Source organism: Pleurodeles waltl, chromosome 9 (assembly GCF_031143425.1).
Source record: "Pleurodeles waltl isolate 20211129_DDA chromosome 9, aPleWal1.hap1.20221129, whole genome shotgun sequence".
Taxonomy (NCBI): domain Eukaryota; kingdom Metazoa; phylum Chordata; class Amphibia; order Caudata; family Salamandridae; genus Pleurodeles; species Pleurodeles waltl.
The window spans coordinates 59,737,239-59,763,054 of record NC_090448.1 but is presented as its reverse complement, the minus strand read 5'-3'; the positions used below and the strand labels follow the sequence as shown (position 1 = coordinate 59,763,054).

General features: G+C 43.4%; 1 protein-coding gene across 2 annotated transcripts in view; it reads right to left on the bottom strand.

The window, feature by feature from the left end:
- Nucleotides 1–25,816, bottom strand: part of CFAP100 (cilia and flagella associated protein 100) — an 82,579-nt gene that overhangs the window by 43,862 nt on the left and 12,901 nt on the right. For both annotated transcript variants that reach the window (XM_069206282.1, XM_069206281.1), the window contains exons 2-5: nt 22,125–22,211; nt 13,312–13,415; nt 9,422–9,602; nt 1,942–2,009 (exon numbers count right to left, since the gene is read on the bottom strand). In XM_069206282.1, coding sequence (XP_069062383.1) covers nt 1,942–2,009; nt 9,422–9,602; nt 13,312–13,415; nt 22,125–22,211 — 440 coding nt within the window. The remainder of the gene's footprint in view (nt 1–1,941; nt 2,010–9,421; nt 9,603–13,311; nt 13,416–22,124; nt 22,212–25,816) is intronic.

The following is a 25,816-nucleotide window of genomic DNA, read 5'->3' as shown; positions in this document are numbered from 1 at the left end:
TCGTCATCTACCTCTGGTTGTTGATGCAGCACTTCCTCTGGTGCAGTCTGTTCTCCTGATGCTTGAGTCCTCGCCACCTCCACTGCAGCTATGCTGTTGGTAGCCCTCAGGTGCTTCCACATTCCACTCATTCCCTTTGAATACAGGCCAGCTGTACCCCTCTGGAGCATCTGGTTGCACAAAGTGCCTATGGCTTCCCGAGCACTTACTGTTTTATTCATCTGCAAGTTAGAAAAACTGCCCCACCACTGATTCTTTTTCAGGCCTAGTTTTTTGTGCTGCTGCCCAAGCCAACATGATGGCAATAGCTTTGCTATCTTGTGATGCTGCACCTGTGCTAGTCCAAATGGTTGGTGTCTTTGGTTTCCAGCACTCTCTGGGGTCATGATGGAGTGTGACTGTATTCACAATGTCCTGCATCTCTAAAACACCAATGTGTTAATGAGGCTAAGGAAACATCATTTGAGGCTTTTTCTTAAGGCTATTGGCTTTTTTTAGTAGTGTTCCCGGAGTGGCATGACTGCTTTCATTGTTATATTTTTTGTGCCCCATAGGTACACTGGCACAACCGTGGGAGCCACATATTAAAAAAATTGTGTTTACTATAAAGGGCTGATTTTACATAAAGTTTGAGCTGGAGAGAAGAAAGTGTCTGTTAAAGTGGTCATGTGCATTCAGGTGCCCAAAGTATTTATCAGGGGTACTGGCAAAAGGTACTCTTTTGGAATGTCAGGTATGATGTAGCATCTGGACATGTGGCGTAGTTACCAATTGAATGCTGCCAAAATGTGACTGGAAGAGGAAGAGGAGGCTTCATCTTCAGTTGCAGGTCAATTGGTGCAACCTAGTGAGCCCGTACCACAAGTCCTGGCACGCAGAGGGATATCAACCCTTTGTACTCTCATATTGGGTAGTACTGCAACAAGTGCTCTAAAGTTATTTCTATTGGACAGCAAAGGTTCTGGAGCTTGGGACACTATGGTGGATGTTGCTGTATTTGTTTTTAGTTTAACTCTAAAAAAAAATGAAAAACAAAAGAAAACAATATAAACAAATATTTTAAAAACTTTTCAGAAATGTTCTTGTCATAACTACCTTCCTTGGTTAAAAAATAGAAAACGTTTTATGGTATTTGTCATGTTTGTGACTTAACGTTAGACTGTGTTTGTATATTTTAAATGTAAAATGTAATATTCAAAGTTGTACATCATACAAACATGGGCCCATATTTACTAATACTTTGTGCAGGCTTTGTGCTACTTATGTCACAAAAAAATGCAAAACATTGTAGTTCTCTTTCCTTTCCAATGCAATCATGATTTATGTTGAAAACATGGCCACACTAATGCAAAGTAGGGATATACACTACTTTGCGACAAGGGAGTGTTCCATGTGTGGTACATGGGCATTTCAGGCAGTCACCCATGGGCCTTGATGCAAATCCCTATCTGCTAAAATTGGTAAACAGGGATCGGTGCCACAAATTTACAATTCTTGGAAGCAGATGTTACTGTGGAGCAAGGTTTGAAGCTATCTTTATTTTTCCAACTTTGCATGAGTGGTGCATAGCACATCACACACACAAAGTGGGAAAGTATTATAGCATAGTTTTTATACTGGAATGGCCCGCTTACAGTACAGAACTTACGCTTGATAGAACACACACATCCTTGACAAATGGTGCAAGGGTGTGTGGATTGGAGCATGGCAGTGGCTAGGCCCTGCCTCCAACATGAAGGACTGTGGGCACAGGGTATCAGAGACTTATATAAGGTCAAAGCCAAACCTATGGAGTATGGCAAGATTGTATCTGTGAAAGGCTTCTGCTACAACATATTGACATGCATTTTAAGCCATTTAGCTCTGTAAAGACGAGGGACTTGCATTCCTATTCCACCCACCACTTGCCTCCAAGGAGGCTTTAGAATAGGAAAGAAATACCTGCAGAAGGAACATCTCTCTCTTCTTGTTGATGTAATCATTGATGCTCTCCTTCTCAACGTGACTGTCTGAAAAATAATCATAACAGCTTAATAGGACAGAATGGGTGATCTTCTGAAGCGTTCAGTTTATTATTATCAATAATGTATTTTCTAGGGGGTTCTGATGCTGACACTTGGATTTCTATGAAGAGGTTCAGGACAACACCACTGCAACAAGGGGTATATAGAGAGAATTTTGAGACATTTCTAAACATAAAGTTGTTTGCGAGCCGGGGTGAAGAGAACTGCAGGTTTCTACAGCCAGGACATTTGTATCCCTTTAAGCAATATATCCTGTCACTTAATCCTGTTGAAGAAAGAAATTCACCCTGTTGCTATAGGCCACGGCATGGTCAACCTCACAGACCATAACTACATTTATAGCTAGGTCTCTCCTTCCAATACAATCTGGAGTGGCATGCAAAAACATTATGACACTCATCTTTGGGGTCACAAAATAAACAAATGTAAGTCTTAGGGCACGAGTCAAAGGGATTTCCTCTGGAGAAAATCAAGATATGGCTGAACATTTACATTTGCTCTCGTAGCCCCTATTCAGAAACTGGAATCAAACATAAGTTGTAAACTGGAAATGCACTTGGCAAACCTGTGCAAACTATAGATTCACTTTAACCCCTTTTTGGCTATTTGGGGCAGTTCGCGCTTAGGCCCTCATAACCTTTTGTCCACATAAGCTACCAATGCCAAATTTGTGCCCTTTTTTCCAACATCCTAGGGATTCTAGAGGTATCCAGAGTTTGTGGGTCCCCCTGGAGGAGACCAAGAAATTAGCCAAAATACAGCAAACATTTCGTTATTTAAAAACAAAATGGGAAAAATGGGAAAAAGGGCTGCAGAAGAAGGCTTGTGTTTTTTCCCCCTGAAAATAGCATCAACAAAGGGTTTGCGGTGCTAAAATCACCATCTTCCCAGCTTTCAGGAACAGGCTGACTTGAATCAGAAAAACACATTTTTTAACACAATTTTGGTATTTTACTGGGATATACCCCATTTTTACTATATTTTGTGCTTTTAGCCTCCTTCCAGTTAGTGATAGAAATGGGTGTGAAACCAATGCTGGATCCTGGACAGCTAAACATTTCTGAAAAGTAGACAAAATTCTGAATTCATCAAGGGGTCATTTGTGTAGATCCTACAAGGTTTTTCATTTGCTGAAATATAAAGAGTGAAAAATAGGTATCAAGAAAACCTTTGTATTTCCAGAATGGGCACAAGAAGAGTTGTTGAGAAACAGTGGTTATTTGCACATCTCTGAATTCCGGGGTGCCCATACCAGCATTTGAATCACAGGGCATTTCTCAAATAGACGTCTTTTTTACACACTGTCTTACATTTGGAAGTAAAAAATAAAGAGAAAGACAAGGCAGAATAACACTTGTTTTGCTGTTCTATGTTCCCCCAAGTCTCCCGATAAAAATGGTATCTCACTTGCGGGGGTAGGCCTAATGCTCGCGACAGGAAACGCAAGATGGACACATCACATTTTTACATTGAAATCTGACGTGTTTTTTGCAAAGTTCGTAGCTGTGGATTTTGGCCTCTAGCTCAGCTTGCACCTAGGGAAACCTACCAAGCCCAAACATTTCTGAAAACTAGACACTTGAGGGAGTCAAGGAGTTGTGACTTGAGTGGATGCCCCAGTGTTTTCTTACCCAGAATCCTCTGCAAACCTCAAATGTAGCTAAAAAATTAAAAAAAAATTCTCACAATTCTGTTTGAGATCACCTCAAATTACCTACCACCCAACGTTCCCCTCAGTCTCCAGGCAAAAATGATACCTCACTTGTGTAGGTGGGCCAAGTGCCTGTGAGAGGGAAGAGCCAAAAACATGTTAAAATTGAGGGGGAACCAAAGCGGGTCCAAAAGGGCAGTTTGAAAAAAAAAAAAATTTAGGCTGACAAGTGGGGCAGAATGTTCATCAGTATAGATGGGACAATGCTAGGTAGTAGGAATGCTGTGGATTCCTGCAGATTCCGGAAGGTTCCATCACAAAAATGTGGGAAAAATGTGTGATTTCCAGCAAAGCTGGAGGTTTGCAGGTCATTGTTGGTAAGAAAATGGTGCGGGGTGCATGGGAAGCACACCACCCTGGACTCACCCAGATGTTTAGTTTTCAGATGTGTCTAGGTCTTATGGATTTTTTCTACATGGCAGCGTCCCAAAGTCTAAAAAGTGCAGCCCTCACCATTCCAAATGGGACGATTTAGAGAGTTAGACAAGCTCTCATGGCCCAAATGTAAAACCGAAACCCAAAATAATCAAATGTCCTCTTGCTTGCCGTGGGATAACATGTTTTAGTGTGCAGGGGAGAGCTAAAAAAGACTGTTACCCCCTTCAGTTGCGGTGACCACCCCACTATTTTTTTACTTTTTTTTTATTCCCTGGCATCTAGTAGGCTTTCTGCCCCCCCGGGGAGTGGATCAGGGGTAATTGCCCCATTTGCCCACTGGTGGGCAGAACAACTTTGGCCCCATTTATTTGGGGTGGGGGTTTGGCCATACCCCCCCTCTTTATCTTTACACACACAGCAATCCCTGGTGCCTAAGTGGTTTCTGCCCCCCCCCCGGGGCAGACCAGCCTAGTAGAAATAGGCCGATCTGCCCTCAAGAGGGGCAGAAATGGCCTAAAATACATTTGACCCCCTCCCCCCCCAGGGAAGTGACCCTTGCCTAAGGGGTTGCTCCCCTTGCGTGAAATTGATGCAAAAAAAAAAAAATGTCTAGTGGTTTCTGCCCCCCTTTGGGGCAGATTGGCCTAATAAAAATAGGCTGATCTACCCCCAAAGGGGGTAGAAATGGCCTAAAATAAAATTGTCCACCAGGAGGGCGACCCTTGCCTAAGGGGTCGCTCCCCATGTCTACATTTTGTTTTTTAAAATAAAAATTATCCCTGGTGTTTCTGCCCCCTTGGGGGCAGATCGGCCTAATTATAATAGGCCGATCTGCCCTTGGGTGGGGGGGGGGGGCAGAAATGGCCTTGAAATAATTTGCCCCCCCCCCGGGGGAGCGACCCTTACCCAAGGGGTTGCTCTCCTTTACTGTAAACAACAAAAAACACCTCCCTGGTGTCTAGTGGGCATTTCTGCTGTCCGATGGCATCGTGATCGGGCAGCAGAAATGCTGAAAGAGACATCAAAGGAAAGGAAAAGCCTTTCCTTTCCTTTGATACCTCTCTCGTCTCCTCCATGTGATCCGAGGAAAAATGCTAAAGCATTTCTCCTCTGATGAGCGGGGGTGGAGGGGTCAGCCTCTGATGAGGTCAGTGCGCTGATGTCATCAGACGCCATAGGAGGGGTCCGGGGGGGAGGTAAAAGGGGAAGCGATTCGCCTTCCAACCCTGCCCAGGGGAGGGGGGTGACAATCCCTCGGGGGAGCACTAGCACTCCCCCTGAGGGCCCATAGCAGGACAAGCTGGTCTCGTCCTCGGCACACGTTGACCGAGGGCGAGACCAGCTCGTCCAGGGCACCCAAGGGGTTAATATTTTAAAGATACACCAGGGGCCATAGTAAAAATAATTGCCCTGGGGTGCAATGTGTGTGGACTTTTCGCACCATTGCAGATATTTTGGTCTTATTGAAAGAGCTGCAGACTTTTGCGTGGCCCCTTCCGTAATGCAGATCGTGTCAGTGAACATGTAGAGCTCGTGTGATTGCAAGAGGGAGTTTCCTCATTTGTATCAGGGAGTGGTCACATGAAATTGAGAAAACACTTTGGCTCTGCACCAACACATTTTTATAGACGCAGGGGTAGATGTTGCATTTGATTGAGTGCTACAAGCAGGTGGTGCCCAGTCAGTGTACTCCTCTGTGGGTGCCACTTGAAGGGTGGAAGATGGTCCATTGGACCCACTCAAAACATTTCTATGCAGGTGTGTGCAGTCGCTCACTGCACCCATCTGCAGGGGGATCTCTGTCCCCACTTGAAATGCAGGCCAGGTGCTACCCGCACAGTGAAAGGTGGACCAGCGGCATCAAACAGCTGGTTTGCCTTTCATTAATGTGTTGCCCACAGGGCATACACAAGTTGATGCCTGCCCTGGGGAGAGTGCATTCATTCTGATAGAGTGTACTGACCAGTGCTTAATTTGTAAATAAAAACGTGCCGGTGCCCAGTGCCTTCCTTTCAAACACCCGGCTGCTGCAATTAAATGTGCGAAGACGGAATACTGAGGCAGCGTAATCCTGAAGCCATCTTGGGCCTTTTCAATCCATTTACAGCCACTCCCTGCCCCCTTCATATCACTCTTGCAGCTTTCTGCTTTCTCCCATTGTGAAGCTTTTTTGTTTTTCCTCTTCCCTCGTATTTTCCATATGTGTGTTTTGCTCGCAGTAAATGCTTGAGGCAGAAAAATAAGTGCCGGCCCTCGAAAATAAGTGCAGCTCAAAAATAAGTGCTGGTGCTCTGCACCGGAAACAACAAGCACAAATAAAGCACTGGTACAGACCCAGTCTGTGCCTCGTGCACTTAGCTAACAGTGCGGTGCAGACTACGGCAGTGAGCCCTACCTGTAATATGGGCCCTGGTATCTTTAGATGTGGTTCAGTACAAAACTCTGTGAGAGCAGTAAAGAACATCTAGTCTAAAATTAGGAAGTTCCAAGCAGCTCCTAATTTGCTTCCAATTTGAATCCTTGTGAACAGGGGTCTTAATAATGGCTCACAAGTTTGTATTTTTGAAGGCAGAGCTCCTGCTTTTAAGATAATAGCTAAAATGTGTAAGCAAAATGTCTGAAACAACAAAACATTTAAGGGCAAACAACTGAAAACATTTGAATTCACATTTAATAGTGGTTGTGAGGTTGGGCTGCAAGGTTAGTATTAGAAATAGCACACTGATGATAGAGACCAAAGCTGTTACTTGTTGCAGAGTTAAGTTTAGGTCAGGATCTGGCAAGGTTTGGGGTCAGGGATCAGTTTAAGTTCCAGCTCAGTGCTAGGGTAAAGGAGAACGTAAATGCTGTGGCCAGAGTAATGTTAGTTAAGTGTGAAAGTAAAGTCAATGTTAGAGTTACAGAAGCGATTACAACTGAAGGCAAATTTCTTAGTTTACTGTAAAAAAAAAAATCCACCCTGTTCTTAATGTAACCTAAAGTATGTGTGCTGTTGGCTTCTAGAGTTTATTTTCGACTTTAGGTTTTGAAAGAAATGTTTTTAAACTTTTGTTTTCAAGCCTTTGACCCACAGAGCCAGCTATGCTGTTGTCTATCTGGTTATTGTATCTCCCAGTCAGTCACTGCACAATTCTCTTAACAGAGATTAACACAGAGTATTGTGTCATCACATTTTAGGATCTTTACTGAGAAAGCTTTTTAAAGAGTCCAACTTTTGAAGTCACTGGGTTAGGAATGGGGTGCAAGCTACTGGTTAAGGTTGCAGACACATCTAGAACTGTGGGTGACGGGACTTGCCTTTGTGTGCAGCCCCACAATGTAGAACATCTTCCCTTCACTGGGATGCATGTCACCATGTTGGCGATAATGCTCAACTTTGGGAAACGTTGTCAAACATCCCTCCTGATCAGCAATATGGGAGGTGGAGACTTTTCAACATTTGATTCTGCTGAGTGGAACATAATGACAAGAGCTGGGTTTGACTTTGTCCTTTCTTTCCAAAGGAAGCTAAAAAGATGGGTTTTTAGATAAACTTGGAAGCAACAGAACATGATGGCGCTTCTCATGTTCTATCCATCCTTCTCTGGAGCATGTCATGTCAGGCTAGGGTAGATTGCACCTCAACTACTGGAAACAACATACCAAGGTAAGGTAGGTGTAAATCAGAAGGGAAAGGAATGAAACAAAGGCTCTTTATCCCCATCAGCTTACAAAGGTAAGTTGCAGCCACTCCCATCACAACCTCTGGATTTCCTTTACTTACGGCATTAACATACCGTAACACGTGCCTTAAGAGAAGCATCACAATATAAAAGAAGAAGAGGGAGGCAAAATATACTGATGAACTTTGCAAATTAATTCTCCATAGTATTAAACATAATTCTGCACAAATTTCACAACCACTACTGGCAACTCATTAAAATTTCCCTGTCATCAGATGATTAAAGGCAACTTATTCTGAGAAACTCATCAAGTTTCCCAGAATAAGTCTCTGCCCACCATGAATATTAATAAGATGAGTCATTGTGCTTTGTGGCAGGGAGTTCCCTATGGATCAGGGTCTGTGAGTATGAGGCTTCCCTCCATAGAGTGTACTCCAATGTTAGCTGACCAAAGCCAGGCTTCCTTACCCTCCTAGCAGCTTATCAAAGGATGCCAGTGGGCTCCATAAGCAAAAATCTTAAGCTGCCACCTGTGCAGGGGTTATCTGAATATTCATCCAGAAGCAACTCACGCATTAAACAAGCATTTGCAATGCAACGAGTTAGAACTATTTGCATTTTAAACTCCTAACCGGACTTTTCTTGCCACATAAAAGGTAAAGTAAAGCAGTTTCACATAAGCGAGCCCACGGTCACCATGAAGCATGACAGAGACACACAAAAGGAAAGAGAAATTTGCTTGCAGTGAAACGTATTGTCAAAAGTGCAATTATCCATGTAACAGGGTCGATGTCATGCAAAGCACTCGACTACTGCCCAGCGAGATTGCGCTGCCTGCGAAATAAATCGAAAAAGTAGTCCACAAATCATACGGAAAACATGGAAACTCGTATGTTTTCAGTAGTTGGCCGGTGCCCTCGAGGAGGGATAAACACTGGAAAAGGCATGACTTAGGCATGCCTTTCACTAATGAAATGAAGCAAATTTTGAAAGGCAAGCCTACGAACCAACCAAACTGATGGGCTTGACATGAGCATGGTTAAAAGCCCATAGAGAGATTACACCAGGGACAGAGAGCTTTGCGCTCGACCCTAAAAAGGAGTACAAGTCCAAGGACTTGCCTACTTCTCTTGCTTACAATCTGATCGAAGCAGTATCATTGCTTGCATGCACACATACAACTGAATGTCCTCTATAAGGGGGTAGATCTGTTTTTTAATTCATGCAAGGACATGCAATGCCTTGAAATGCACACTTTTCTTTATACTGAAGGAAGGAAGGGAGGGAGTGAGTGTTGCTATTTTGCCCGGTGTCTCCTTTTCTCTTAAGGCAAAAGTTTCACAAATATCCCTCACATCAATTTCCATTGAAATGTGAGCCAAAGAAGAGTGCACTGTTAGTTAAAAGGTCTATCCCACAAAGGTTTTCAGCTTTTTCGTGCAAGAGGTAAAGTGCTACAAAGATGGCACTAAAATATTTAGTCACAAATTAAACTTTTCAAAACTGTTCATTATGTGCAAAATATAAATCCTGAAAGCTGATTCAGTCCAAAACCAAACATGCAAGTATTGATCAAACTGTTGTTCCCTGAGCTCGCCCCGACAATCGGGCAATGTTACATTTGCACTGAAGCATGCGTGCTTCACCTTTGGTGATGGTTAATTTCCAGGAGGGGCTCTCCTGGACCGCCGCCACTGCTTGCTCAGGGGGCTCATCGGCTTCCGTCTCTGATTGAATCTCCTTACGAAGGCCCGCCAACTGCGAGTTCATCTTTGTGGCATACGTCATCTTCTCGTGTACCTTCAGTGTCTTCTGTAGCTCGCGCTCCTGTATGATATGGAACACAGTTATTTAATTCAGTGCTGTACAGTGTGACGTTACAGTGCAGATATTTTTATTATCACCCCATCAGATTGCTCAGGTCTACAAACAAAGCATTGTTATGGATTCCACATATTTGCACTGCCAGATTTGGGGGTCGATCCTTTTCTTACCGTGCACCATTTCACTGGAACAAACTCCCCTTGCACATCTGCACCTGTCCCGACTTCCCCAAGTTTAAAAGGGTCTTAAAAACCCAGATCTTTTCATTTCTACTGCGCCGCCGTCCAGAAGCAAGCGCCGAGATACTCTTCCGGGAGTGAGTCTCTGTGCTATACAAGAGCCTATAACATAACGTAACAGAGGAAGGCACGCAGGCAAAAACTGGGTAACTTTTTTACAAAGAGACTCAAACGGGGATACGAGTAGCTTGTCGCTGTATCCTGAATATTTACTCAGCCAACTGCTTTCCCAATTGATTTAGAACGACCTATTTACAGAAGAATGATTCTAAATATTAGTTACATTCCTAAAGGAAATTTTTCAAATAACAATTTTGCTTAGTCCAATCCATGTACACTCCTCCTTGGAGCATTCTGACAAAATATGCAAATCACAGCAAAATATACATAGCAGCATTAACAGAGAAACAAGGAGGAAATATGTGCACAAGAAGTGAATCTAGTTCATGCAGAATAGATAGTGGAGAGATGAGAAGTCAGGGGGAGAAGGAATTGCGAACAGCGTGAAAATACTTCAGTGAAACAAATTGTCACGATTAGATTCCTGGGAGTTCTATTTATGAATTTACATTGTTTATCTATTACATTCTATTTGTTAGATTGCAATAAAACTAATTTCAACCAATATATTGACCAAGTTGTTTGTACTTACCTTCCCAGTTTGAATCCCATTTTGAACATGCGTTTAGCAATATTATTTTGGTCAGTACCAGGAACGGGATACGTGAATTGAAAAAGCAAGGAAAAAGCTGACAGTTTCTGATCACACATTAAAAGAGGATCTGAAAAGGATGGAAGTAAGAAAGAGGTCCTTTGCAAAACTCCAAAAAAAGTGATTTAGGATCTGACCAGAGTTAGACATCAAGTGCGTTAATAGGATTTGCTTAATTTCAATGTTTCCTTTTCAAAAGTTTCTATTGTAGTGTGTATGTAATTATACACACACACACACATATATGTGTGTGTGTTTATATATGCATGAAATATGGTAATCATACATCTAAATATTGACTTCTATTAATAGTTGTGTACGTATACACAATGAGATTGGTCTGATATTTGAAAGATCAACCATCGACATCAGTAACAGTCTTCAGTCAGAGTCTGGTAATATAATCACTCTTCAGAAAAAAATAACCTGCATCAGGTTTCCATTACATGAGATAATTAGAAGGATGTAAAGACACCACAATATATCTTACACATGGCGTCTATGACTGTGTACAGATCATCAAGGCTAGTTTCCAGATGTAAGTGATGGATTTTGCTCAAGTTGCAATAAGAATATCTAATAAGGAGTTTTCTTCCAAAGGTAGAGTCACAGATTTATCCTCACCAGATGTCACGAGAGAGCACCTAAATCACTGAGCTTTATGCAATATTTTTAATGCACATCTTTGTACAATGTACAGCCAGTTCAAAAATTATCCAATAGAAATGTGCAAAAATTATTCAATGGAAATGTGCAATATGTTCTTTAATTTCTAGAGGTGTATTAAGGAAATGCGATTTTTTTGCACAGAAAGACACCTCTAGTTATAGGTATTTGATTAAGACGTTTCACTCCATCTTCAAGACAGCAAATTCACATTATTTTTGTTCAAACAAAAGTAGACTCAACATTAGAAGCCCATTTCAAGCTTCTTGCATTACTTCAGTGTTACACAGGATGCCTGTGTGATCTTGATGCAAAAACATAATGGACCAGATGTATCAAAGGGTTTTACCCTTTTTGTGTCTATGGGAAAATGTGTTCGTACATATGGCTCAATGTTCTTTAATGGTGCAATCTGCTGTTTTCTGGATCGCTTGACTCAAATCTATAAATTCGAATAACTTTCTAATGAACCTAAACACGAAAAGCGAGATGGGTGCCTGCCTACTTAAATCCTGGAAATGTGCTGAATTCCTAAAGATTGGCAAACTCAATGCAAACCTTCTGCAAGAATGGGTGGGTCACTACTCAGTCCCTCACTACTTCTTGAAAATAGAGCTGGTCTTTTGAAAGTACAAAGAAATGAATCTTTTTTTAAAAAGCTTTCTCTTCATCCTCTAAATTGATGATAGCTCTTTATATTTTTGTAAATTAAAAATGTACCCTCACCTGCACAGTTTTCCTGTTAGAGGGGCATTTAATGGAACTGAAAACCCTCTTCTGAAAACTAGAATACTTACTTTTTAGCACAGGCAAGTGTTTACTAATGCACTCAATATCCAATATCCTATATGACAAGACATCACATGGAACTATCCAGTGCTTAATCTGGGAAAGAATGACTGCCGGTGCCCAAAGCTCTGCTCGGAAGCTGGCGACCGGTGCAATTAAATGTTGGTAGCCTTTAATCCACTACCAGACACTCCCATGCCCCATTTCTCGCTCTTGCAGGTTCCTGCTTTCTCCCTTTGTGACGGTTTTGCCGTCTTTCTTTTCCTCTATCCCATCTGTGTGTTTTCCCTCTTTTGCATTCCCTAAGTATCTGATGCAGAAAAATAAGTGCCAGTCCCCAAACATAAGTGCTGGAGGCCCCACCGGCTCAAATAAAGCACTGGAACTATGAAAGGTTTTCAATTGAGAACAGGGCAGTAGCCCGCTTAGGAGCCTACAGTGGTATCAAGGACAAGGGTCAAGGGTGGGCTGTCCGAGGGCAATCATTGGGAAGGAGAGCTGAGAAATGATTCCAATATGATACTATAATCGCCCCTAGCATGCTCCACCTTCCTGTACATCTCTGCGATTCAATGAGAGCCTTTATCAAAAGATCAGCTACTGAGTAGGAGAGATTTGATAACTACCTTGAAAAAACCTGGAAGTATTTAACCTCCACCTGCCCTTTCACCACATTGGTGACATGTCTTTGCTCCTCCGGTGACAAGTCTAACTGGAATAACTACTGAACTTTAAAAATGAGCATCGCTTTTACTTTTCCTACCTTTCGTGGATGGATGTTGTACCTCATATAAATCACTGTTCATTTAACATCCCCCTGTATGAAATATTTCCTATATGTTATGTAAAAACATTAGATTGGCTTGATGTGGACTTAACATGTCAAAGGTTGCCTGAAGTCACTTCTTGTGATGTAATTTGCTCAAAGAGCACGTAAAGTCACTTCCACTGCCCAATATGTTTTAAAGAGCACATGCAGTCATTCCTCTGCCACAATTATTTTGATGACAGGGTGCCTCTGGGCTGACCTGCTTGCACTGGATGTAATGTATCCTCAAGGATAGTCAGTTCCAGGGAAAGACACCTGAGGAGGGAACACCTGATGCCCTGATGAATAGATGGGACCCCTATTTTAGTGCATCAACCAATGACAAGCCTCCCCCCCACACTGTAGTGGTCAATTACGCAAAGTCAGTCAGCACTTGCTTAAGGTCAGACCAGGCTGACCAGCAGCATTAGCAGCCCTTGCTGATTAAAACAGCATAAAGTGATAGACTTTAAACACAAGTAGTGAGTTAATACATACATCCTTCTTTTTCTCTCTTTCTTTGTCTCTAAGTAGAAAGAATTGACTGTCAGGAGGAATCTTGAAGGGGTTCTGCTCCACTCGACGACTATCCTCTGTGCAGACTTTAAGAAGGAGAAAAAAACATGGTTTAAAGTTATTTATGCAACACTCCAAGGCCCCAATCTCCATCATACAAAGGTGACAAACTAATAATTAAGCATTATTGATCCTACCTGGAGGCAACAAAATGATCTTCTATATAGTTATAGGCCCAATCTGCAGGCGATGGCTCATAACTCAGGTGGGGAATTAACAGCCATTATTGCCCTGCAGGTAATGGGCAATAAGGGTATTAGCAAACCCACCACCTCCCAAATTAGGGAGCGCTGAAGGAGCAGGGGCAGCATCTGTACTGTTAAATGTCTGGATTAGAAAACACAGCTCCATCCTCCCACAGAACTCTCCCAGCCTCTTCTCAAGCACCACCAGTTCATCCAACATGCCTGCGTCCTTCCCATGGAAGTCGATTCACCAAAATGCCAGGGGTAGCAGAAGTGACATCACACACCCTTTGCCATGACCTTAATGACATCACAAGAAGCAACAGCAGTTGACCTTTGACCCTGAATTTCCCCAGGACATCATCCCGCATGACCTTACCTCTGATGACATCACAATAATTGACGTTGCTGATGTTCCATAATAACTTCATGATTAATGTAACAACATAACACAGACAAATGGCTGTTACAGATACCACTTATATTAGGGTGGTGGCATGATGTTTAAAAGTGCTGAGGAATAAATGCCTGCCCCAAATTGTAGCAAGCAGGCAAAGTGAGTACATAAGACCTCTTTTAGTGGGGACTGGGGTTGTTCTTCCTCCAAGACAATTTTGAAAAACATGGGATCAAGTAACGCATTGTAACATACAACTGGTAACAGGCCATCGCCTTTGAAAGGGCACTCATCCAATATTCAAGTCTTTTCATGGGATGCCAAGCCAATGAAAAGAAAATGATGCTACTCAGAAGTTGACACCATTTCTTTTTTTCAAAATCAGCTATGGGTGCCCCAATATCTCAAAAATTACCACCACTGTTCCAGGGTCAACATTTTCAAATGAGTGTCCCCATGTGTCCTGAGCTCTCCCTTATGCCAAAAAGTACATCTAATTTTGCCATTATTGCCGGGCATACTCCATGGATGAAACACTATGTCAAAAACTACCTAAGTATGTCACGACCAGCATTTTGTCATGATTACCCCCTTCTATATGCCACAGCTGTCGTCCCTTATGTCAAGTATTACCTGCAAAGTGCAGTCACCGGCATTTTCCTCAAGTATGCCAGCATTTTTCCACAGACGGGTAACTGCTCCTAGTATGCCAGTAGTAGTATTTCAGCATGGGTGCCCCTAAAGCCCAAAATACTTCAAGTAAACCAGTGCCAGTATTTTGTCACCGGTACCTGTCATGCTAAGAAGTGCATCTAGTATGCCAGCGAAAGTATTTTGTCAAGAGAGTATCTATGAGGCAAGAATTACCTTTGGTATGCCAGGATCAGTAGCAGACTTATCAGCGTAACACCACATATTCACTCAAGCTCGCTTAAATTCATTCACTCATAATCATTCTCACTCTCATTAATTTTCACTCGTTTGCAATAGTTAATTGTCACTCACTCTCTTGCACTCACTGCTACTTGCACTCACTTACTCCAATGTATTCTTACTCTGACCCACTCAAACTTTCTCACTCACTTGCACTCACTCCTAATCGGATTTCCTCATTTCCTCTCATTTATCACAGACTAATCCATTTACACTCCAACACTTACTCACTCACATTCACTCTTACACTAATGTATTCATTCTTTCTCACTCACACTCACTCTTATTCACTCTGACTCACTCATTCACAGTCACTCTCACTTTCTGTCACTCACTCTCAATTATTCTCAATCACACGCTCCGTCATACTCATTCATTGTCAATAACTTACAGTCAAGTCTTACTTTCACTCAGCCTCACTCACTCTGCCTGTCTCAACTCATCTACCAACACTCAATCTCACCCATGGTCACTCACTATCTGTCACTTTCGCACATATGCATCCTTACACATGAAGACAACCACACATACAAATGCCACTTTTCCTACAAAACCCGACACACATACTGTTCTGCAATACTGTTTATTACAAGAATTAGATTTAGAGATGAGAAATATCATCAATTTCACATTGATGATTAAACCTGAGTTAAACTGCTGAAAGTCTAACACAAGGAAAGGTTTTTTGTCAGAAGCCCCTGTTAGACTCACTGCTTCTGACCCTGACTTACACGTTTACTTCATTCAGACACTTACTCCTTCCAAGGCCACAGGAGAAAGAAAGAGCAGCCAGTCAGGCCCACCACCTCATTTCTGTGTCGCAGTTCTCACCAAGTTCTCTGCCCACCTGACCTGACGCGGGGAGCTCTGAGAGTGAGAATGAGAATGCAGTGTGGGCGGTCACTGGACTTGAATGGAACAGTGAACTGATAAGCACTTTCTCTGCTGAAGTATGACTTAACAGCAGCAGAAAGTCTGTAATGCTAGGTGCATGAACAGCAGAGTGATTTAGAGTATATGGTAGGCAGCCCACCTTATTTAGAGATCCCACCAGGCAGACGTGGATTTCTCTCCATTTATTGGAACTGTCACAGTAGTGGCTTCACTGCTTGGTGAGCCAGCTCGGCAAAAAAATGTGTTTTTCAAAAATAAACTCAAAGTGGGATCAATGACACTAATGTGCAGGAGTTTATCCCTGTGAATAGCTGCCATTGAGTAATTTGCCTGCCCAGGACCCCCATTCATTGCATTTCATTGTTTGTTCTGAACGTGGAAATTGAGTTATGGTAACTCTGGCCTATATAACTTGTGGTGATCGTCACTATGGCCTGACAGTCCCGTGGTGGACAGGCTTTTGGGGCAAACTTTTCTGAAAGCAGAACCAGATGAGACTATGCCATCAGAGTACGCTGTCAGTAGCCCATTACTCTAAATAGAGTGGGAAACTGCAAATGTGTCATGGTAAGACCATCGCCAATGTATGACAGTTCTAACTCTGCCAAACTCTAAATAAACCCCTTAACCTGTTTCCCGCTCACAGGCAGCCTGTACATGCCTTCTGCCCTGCTTCTTGTGTTAAGCAAGCTTACCATTGGCCAAAGAATTAAATCCTGTGTTCTTCCTTGGCCAATCAAATCTACGACATTGAAAAAGGAAGCAGAGAAACGGGCGTGGAAAAGAAAGATTCTTTTCAGTTCCCCCTGCCTTCCCCTGCACCGACGGCCATTGTCTACTTCAAGGTAGCCCGGCAGCTGCAAACTCATTGATTTACAGGGAGAGTTCCATAGAGTTTCCTGCCCCATCTCGTTGTGCCTCCAAAATCAAGGTAACTTACGGGGACACAGGAAAATAGGGGACGAGATACTGAAGTCTAGGACTGTCCCTGAAACTTGTTGCGGTATGGCAGCATTAGGTGGATAAATTCTCTTACCACCACCATGTTTTGTATGGATGTAGAGGAAGGTTTTTTTTCAACTGGTGGAAATAAAAAGTCTTTAGTATTTAATATTTGAGAGTTGTATGGATTCGCCTTTTGTGGCAGCAACAAGACAAAGTGATTTGTCATTTAAAATATATATATATATTTTTTTTTTAAGGGCATTTTATCCCAGACGAAAGAGTCACCTTAACCTCATGCTTTGAAAGGTACTATTGGTCCAGGTGTAGGCTTGTGACCATTAGTAAAAGAAATGAAATAGACCCTGTGGTGGATTTAGTCTTTTGGCAGATATCCTGTTGTCTATGTTTAGTGGGCATACAGGGCAATACAATTACAGCAGAGTGGAAGGAGCATCTTCCTATTTTTGGCAGATGTCCTGCATCTGATAAACTTTAAATCACCCTCTGGATTTTATCTTGAAGACACGTGGCTCTGCTGAACGTAGATCAGTAATTACTAGTGCTTCAGTCTTAATTCAGCATTTCCATCCATCACCTTTTGAATGGGTCCTACAGCTTCTGAAGACACAAATTTGGATGACAGCATCAGGTAGAATTGTAGAGAGAGGACAGAGGTGGCAGTAGAAGTCTTGATTCCACAGAGGGTAGAATTGGAAGCACCATAGATGATGAATGAAAGAAGCACTGCAATACTTATGGAAATATCCTCATTTGAAGTCTAAAACATAATGGATTCCTTTATTGACTTAAGACTGCCATTTTGAACAATAATTCTCAATTAACATGAACTCTCAGTTTTATATCCATTGTAATCAGCCTTCATTGAGGGCTCAGATTTTGCCATTAACAAAAGAAATCCTAAGTCTGAAGGTCTGAAAACATTTATGCACCTCAGGTAGTCAGATTTCTGCCTATCACTGTTATGAGATTTGGAATCTGTACCCCAGGTAGTATGGGACAGCAGCTAGACTGAAAAAGCCTCAGAGGTGCTTCTTGTAGATGGGACAAACAGTTCAAAATATGATCAAAAACCTGCAAGGCAGGAGCTTGAGTATCCGATACCAGCAGATACTTGCTCAGTTTGGAGAATGCGGTCATGTCATCTTCATCCCGATCATTATTTTTTAATTCAGTCCGTTGAAATATATAAGCACACGCCTACTTTTTCTTCTAACACAAGACCCAGCCGCAGCTTTACTAAACAATACCATAGGAGTGGAGATTTCCATTGTGCAATCTAAGGTACCATCATCAGCTGTAATCAAAAGCAGAGATTTTATCTCTGGGTATCTCCTGTGTGATTTCAGTAAATGGTAAGAGAGGGGCAGTGTTCTGTATTGTTCTGTGGTCCTGTGGGCAGGCATGGAGCATCAGTCAATGTTAGAAATCCCTACTGAATGACACAACCAAAAATTACCATTCCAGAGATTTCAGCTCTAGTGGATGGTAATGTCAGCAGTAATGGTATTAAATAGCAGCAATGCACATCGCCAGGGGAGTATCTTCGGGAGTGGGTGGGGGGAGGTTTGGGGTGTTACACCAATGTTACATTTAAGGTGAGCGCACGCACAACGGCCCATATTTATACTTTTCGACGCACAACTGCGCCAACGCAGTTGTGCGTCAAAAAATCTAACGCCGGCTAACGCCATTCTGAAGCGCCATGCGGGCACCGTATTTATTCAATGACGTTAGGCGGCGTTAGCCGGCGGAGCTGCCTGGTGTGCGTAAAAAAAAATGACTTACACCAGGCAGCGCCGGCGTAGGGGAATATGGAGCTTGGGCGTCAAAAAATGGGGCAAGTCAGGCTGAGGCAAAATTTTCGCCTCAACCCGATTTGTGCCATTTTTTTTTACTCCCAACCCCCATTGAAATGACTCCTGTCTTAGCAAAGACAGGAGTCATGCCCCCTTGCCCAATGGCCATGCCCAGGGGACTTATGTCCCCTGGGCATGGTCATTGGGCATAGTGGCATGTAGGGGGGCACAAATCAGGCCCCACATGCCACAAAAAAATATATATATATATACTTACCTGAACTTACCTTAAGTTCCCTGGGATGGGTCCCTCCATCCTTGGGCGTCCTCCTGGGGTGGGCAAGGGTGGCAGGGGGTGTCCCTGGGGGCATGGGAGGGCACCTCTGGGCTCATTCCGAGCCCACAGGTCCCTTAACGCCTGCTCTGACCAGGCGCTAAGAAACGACGCAAAAGCGGCTGGACGTCATTTTTTTTGACCCGCCCACTCCCGGGTGTCATTTTTGCCTGGGAGTGTAAATACGGCGCACATGCCTCGGAGTCATTTTTTAGAAGGGAACGCCTACCTTGCATATCATTAACGCAAAGTAGGTGTCCACGCAAAAAAATGACGCAAACTCCATGAACTTTGGCGCTAGACACGTCTAATGCCAGAGTATAAATATGGAGTTCGTTTTGCGTCGAATTTGCGTTAAAAAAAACGACGCAAATCCGGCGCAAACGGAGTATAAATATGGCCCAATGTCTTTTCCCACAGCACACACACGTTTACAAAGCGCGCACTTTTAACTGCCTGCATCACGTGAGAGCGTGAAACCGTTCGTTAGTGCTGCATTTAAAAACAAGCAGCGCAAAAATATGCTCTCTCTACAGCAGCGCAGGACAAGCTGCATCCAGAGGAGAAATCGCCATGAATAAGGGTTGTGCTTTTTCAGGAATTACAGCAGGTCACAGAGTTTAATTAGTTGTGTCTGGCAGGAGGGCACCAGGCTACATTCAGGGCAATAAATAATGTTTATCAGCAGACTGGCTGGCTTATACAGCTGGGGTGATCGCTTGCTAGATAAAATGTTTATTTTGTCACTGAGGGCATTGTGTTCTCTCCAGTGCGTAATTTGTAAATAAAAAACTTGCTGGTGCCCAAAGCCCTCTTCATAAAACATGCGGCTGCTGCAATTAAAAGTGCAAACACGGAATACTGAGGCAGCGTAATCCTGAAGCCATCTCGGGCCTCTTCAATCCATTTAAAGCCTCTCCCTGCCCCTTCAGCTCACTCTTGCAGCTTTCTGCTTTCTACCATTGTGACGCTTTTTTGTTTTTCTCTTCCTCCGTCTTTCCCATATGTGTCTTTTACTCGCAGTAAATGCTTGAGTAAGAAAAATAAGCATTTGTCTGTTTGTTGAGCCCCCGCCGTGACTTCAGTTTGTAAGATGCACTATATTCAGGGCCACTAAAATTATGCAATTGTGTGGCCGCAGCATTTTTGTATAATTATAGATTTGCCACGTAACCAAAAATCTGCAACCAAAATACATTGTTTATAGCTCAAACGGTTCAAATATTACTAAAACGCACCGCCACATGAAGACGCGCAGTGGAAGGCCGTTCTTGTCACCTTTCTGTTGCTTATAATGCTATCACAAAATGTGCTGCATTATGCTGCATAATTTGCCTTTTCTTGCTGCATAATTTACTCATCTCTGGCATATAATTAGTCCCTCCCATACCACATTATTCCAGTGGGCCTGCCTCACTATACTCTGACAAGGTGTGTACATGAAATGGGGAAGAACTGCAATTCCTGTTTTTTTTTTTGTTGTTGATTACATTTTTAGGGTCGAGCCTGTGAATGCATGTGCTAGTGCCTGCATCTTGCTTGCCTGATTTCGGTTTTCTTTAACTGGGGGGAAGGTGGTACTTAACAGGTCATGTCCTTGGGGTGTGCCACCAGGTCACAAAACTGCCTTAATGCCGTATTACATGGGGCAATGTTAATAAAAAATATCCCTTTTTTGCTTTAGTGGTAAAACAAAGCTATGGAGAGGCAAATGCCAATGATCTTGGTAGTTATGCGCTGTGCTCGTGTGAATAGTCAATTTCTTGGCACACGTATCCTTGGCTGCAGCGCACAGAGACCTTACACTGCCGCACACAGTGGAAAAACATTAGAGGGAACATTGGTTACACCCCCCAATAAAGATATATTCTGGCAAATAGTTGGGTGCAGGTGCTTTCAGTCGAGTATGGTGATGTGCCTGTCAGATTTCACCAGGATTTTTTACATAAATACAGACAAAATCACACACGCACAATCCCTCTCTCTCTGCTTTGAAAGTCGCAAAAAATGTTGGTTATTTTACATATATTGTGTTTTCTCTCACTACCCCCGACAGTCCACATTCATCTTCTTTTGCACTGTCTCTTTGGCCCCTCTAAAGTGCCCTGCTTGCCTTATTTGTTGGAAAATCGGGTGCTTCCCCCCCAAATCTTACTGACCAAGCTACGCCCCCTGGACATCGCACTGTTTGTAAATACTACCAGAGTCCATCTGCAAATGTGCTTCCCGCCTAATAATACATTGCCTACATATCAGTAGAAGTCGACTGGTTGTAGTAGAACTCATAATGCAGTTTGTAGCAGGTGCAGTACTATTTATGCATCTATAGTGCTCTCTCCCATCTCCTTCCCATGCTCCCCATCACACCAGAGTAGTCCTTTTACAACAAGCACTGGCAAAGCCAACAGGTTAGCTTTAATTTAAGAAAGTATGTGAAAATGTGCTTGTTTGTGTTGGCATATTAAAATCAGACATACTGGCTTTGCCAATGCTTGTTTATCAACTACAAGGAGTGCTCCAGCAGACAAAATTCGAGTGCCGACTAAAAACGTATTAAAAAGTCTGTTGCGCTAAAAAAAAAAGAAAAAAGATTGTTTTTGCGTATGATGCTTGTATGACATAATTTAAAGTGTGATTGGTCAGTGTAGTTTCAAGATGTGAAATAGCTACACTTGGATTGCAATGCAAACACTCCATAGGATGCAGAATAATATATAAAACAGCCATTAGCATGAAGTCAGACAGAAATACGTTTCTAGGCACAGCCAATGCCCTTTCTGAGTATAGTTTGAAGAACTGATAACAATAGGTCGAGCATACAGCTGCTCAGTCACGTCACTGCAAAATGGTTGTCAGTTTCAGCCTCCCCATGAGGACCAGGAACTGTCACAATCTAAGTGTAAACTCAAATGAGGCAGCAACCAGAGCCTAATTCTACTGTAGAGCAGCGGGAGGTTGAGATGCGAGTAGAAGTCAGAGAGCCTGATGAGCATTTCGAGATAAACCAGTGACCACAGTGGGCTTTGGGCTGTCTACTGTGGAATTTTCATTCTTGGAAGCCTTAACATCTCTGCTCACCTTTGGTCTGAGGAAGCAATAGAACTAGGGATGATGTGTATGTAGTCTACCTGTCCAAAATCTAATTTTGCTTGTCGCTTTCATGGATACGGAAACACGTTGCACCAAAAGACATGGGAGCACATACGTATAGGTAACGTATGTCACTGTACCTGACACCGCAGACTTGGTTCCAGTTCCAGATTTTGCAGAGTTCACTACAGAGCGTGGTGCGGACGGACGCGATGACATCCTTGTTCCTGGTGGAAAACGTACAAACAAAACTTATTGTATGGGAAAAGCTGTTCTGCCAAGACTAAATGGTGACAGAGGGCACAGACCTGGAAATTGTGATGAAATGTAAAGGTATTATCAATGTGGAGCACGTAGTTGCCACTGAACCACTGATCTTCTGTCACTGTTGTGAGTGCTGTCCATTTAAATGGCCACAATGTGGTCAGGCAATGGGGGCCTCACTGAGCTCAGTGGGGGGGATCTATTGCATACCTCCATTCTATGGGATCATAATCTTTCAGCCAGGGTTTAAAGGGGCTATATATTAATAAAATAATCTGGACCTCTCACTCAGGCTTGCATCATCAACAATAAGGGTTCCAGAATGCTTCTATCTTTATATATTTTCATGTGTTAAAAACATCCTATTAGGACATAACTCCTCTGATGGTCTCTTTAACATAATCGCATGGTTTGGAGATCGGTCTACAAACAGGCAGGAGTAGATGGTGGCCATTTTCTACCATCTATTTGTTCACAATGGTGACATAATTTTCCACAAACGTACAATTTTCTTACCAAAATTCTGTGAATTAATTTAGATCCATCTTTCTCTCTATCAGTCTTTTTGTTTCTGCATCCTTTTTGTTCTGTTCACAGCCCTTCATACACCATTGATGCTCAACGTTCAACTAGAGGAAAGTTATGAACACATTGTGCTGCCGAAAAGTCTCAACAAGCGGCACAAAGGGAGTCATTACGAGTCTGGCGGGTGGAAAAGGGCGCCTGCCAAACTCCCGGGGTCAAGTTGCCGCCAGTGCAGCCGGTTCCAGCGGGGCCCCATTACAAGTTCCACCAGCTGGCCCAGCGGGGAACAGCCCACAACATTGACGTCGGCTCCTAATTGAGCAGGCAGCAATGTTGCTATGCAGACTGTGAAGAGCGTGAAGGGCTGTCCATGGGGGCCCCTGCACTGCCCATGCCAAGTGCATTGGCAGTACAGTGGCTCCCAGGGGGCTCCCTGCACCCCGTCTCCGCCAGCTTTTACATGGCTATGTAAAAGCTGGCAGAGAAGGGGGTCGTAATCCCCAGGATGGCGCTGCATGCACCGCTGCCCTGGCGGATTAGGACCGCCAGCACTGGCAGTCCCTCCAGTGGAGGGAAACTGGCAGTGCTGGCAGTCCGACTGTGGCCAAAGCGCCACGGTCATAATGTGGCATCTGACCATCGCCAAAGTGGTCGGACCACCACTTTCGTGGCAGTCAGACCGCCACCGCGGACCTGGCGGTCTGAAGACCGCCAGGGTCATAATTAAGGCCAAAGTGTTGATAAGGTGGGTACTTTCTATGGAGTAGCAAAAACAATGCTTTCTGCTACTTTAATTCAAGGGGGCTCTCCCTAGGTGGTCCTTTGACGTTACCTTGCGTCCCATAGTTTTTGATACAAAGAAAAAATCTACAAAGATTGTCAGACCTGGCTTTGTCCAGAAAATAATACCTTCTTCAAAGAGGCGTAAAGTGGGAAGAATGTTTAAATGTCTCCTGTCATTACAATCACTGGATGAGTGCTTCACTGTATAGCACACGTCCAATGTGTGTAATGTTAAAAAATGTCTAAGCATAGTAGGTTGTACTAGAACAGTATCCTACCAGTAAAAACTCTATGCAAGATGGCACACACATGTATTTCCACTATGGGGTTAGGTGCCTATTTTTGCACCAGCGCAGGGGAAGAATGCAGCAGCAGAGACATATCCAGTAAATATGGCTATGTACTACTGTGTCCCCTAGTGCAGCACAGCACAGCTACTTTGGTTGCTGTGCTGTATTGCCCTATTTTAACATCCTGTAGAAAAAAATGCAAGCTTTGCATTTCAGAAATAATGCTCGCCTATAAGCATTCACACTATCCTTTTTCAGAAATTGTGTTGCTATTACAAATTAGAAGAGCATATGACATCCTTGGCAGAGTGTTTTCTGTATTACTACATATTTGTATTTTAACATTCTTGCAACAGAGGGAAGAAATGTTGATAGATTAATTAAAATAATTGCTGCTCAAAGAGAGTGGGCATGAAAGGGGAAAATAATCTACATACCAACAAAACAAAAAGAGTGGATCTGGTGGTCCTGTGAACTTTGGCACAGAGGACCACTCCTCCTATCCCACTTAGACAATCTGCAGAAATGTCTACCTCCAACAGATGTCCTGATCGTCTTTGTCATTGGTCTTCCTTCCTGAAAGGAGCATGCTTAATTAGCAATACGCCATCAAGAGGCAGTCTCTTCCTACTATAATCTACTGTATTCATGACCTTGCATGCTCACCCCAAACTCAGCAAATCAGAAGCTTGGCTGCCATCCATGCTGTGGGTAACCTATTGGATGTGAGGCTTCTGGGTGTATCTTCTGCACTGTGCACATCACTGACAATTTTAAAGCAGTCAAGTGAAGCATTCAAACTATTTCTAGAAATGTATTTCACCTCCTTTCCAACAAAAAGATACACATAGCCATGGTTGAGAGGTTCCTTTGAGTTACTTGAGCAAGTGCACTGCTCTTTTTGCACCTATCTTCATAACAAGAGTGCAAAACCTGCAGTGCTTTGAAGGGACAGAAAGAAGTGTGGAAATTCACTATCGCAGAGGCCTGCTTCCTACTGAGAAATGCCGGTACGCGCCCATGGGTAGTAATGCATCCCGGCTGAGAAGTTAAAGTACTCTCCTGTGTGCCAGGCAGGGCCGGCTTTAGGGTGGTGCGAGCGGTGCAGCTGCACCGGGTGCTGACCTGAATGAGGGGGCACACATAGGGGGCGCTGTGTTTAGAAATAACTTACTAAACTTGCCATTTAAAATCACCTGCTGAAAAGTTCCTTGTGCGTCCAGCCTTCAGAAAACAATTAAAATGTCAAGATACCTTTTGTAAATAAGGTTCCTGCTAGAGACAGAGAGAGAGAGAGAGAGAGAGAGAGACAGGAGTTTTGTCTAGAGGCAGCTTTGACTCGCCATAAATTTGCATAGAGCAGTGGTTCCCAACCTGTCATCCGGTGACCCCTGGGGGTCAGCATCGCCTTCTCAGGGGGTCCGTGACTGCAGAGAAAATGTAATATATTTAAAAGATCCCCAGCTTTCAGTAATGACTCTGTGGGGGGGTCCCCAGATTCCAATAATGATTCAGTGGGGGTCCCTGGGTTACAGTATTGATAAAGTGGGGGTCCACAGAAGTCAAAAGGTTGGGAACCACTGGCTTAGAGGGTTAATATGCCTGCTGCAAAGAACAGAACTATATTTTATGTGGATAGCTGAGTGGATTAGTGAAGCCAGTCTTTACAAGTGCGTTAAAACAAATGAATGTATGTGAAAGGGGGGCTACGGAGAGATGAGGGGCACATTTGCCTGGTGGTAGTGACTGAATCCAAGGAGGTGGTCATGGGGTGGGGAGCACCAAAAAAGACTGTCGCCCAGGGCACCACCAGCGCTAAAGCCGGCCCTGGTGCCAGGTACATCAGTGCGTCAACACAAGTTTCCCGTACACTAATAGGAGGTGTAGCTACCATCATTGCAGCAGCGGCACCGATACCCAGGGGTGTGAGCGCCTCGCGGCACCCCATTTGTGACTGTCCTTTACTACGT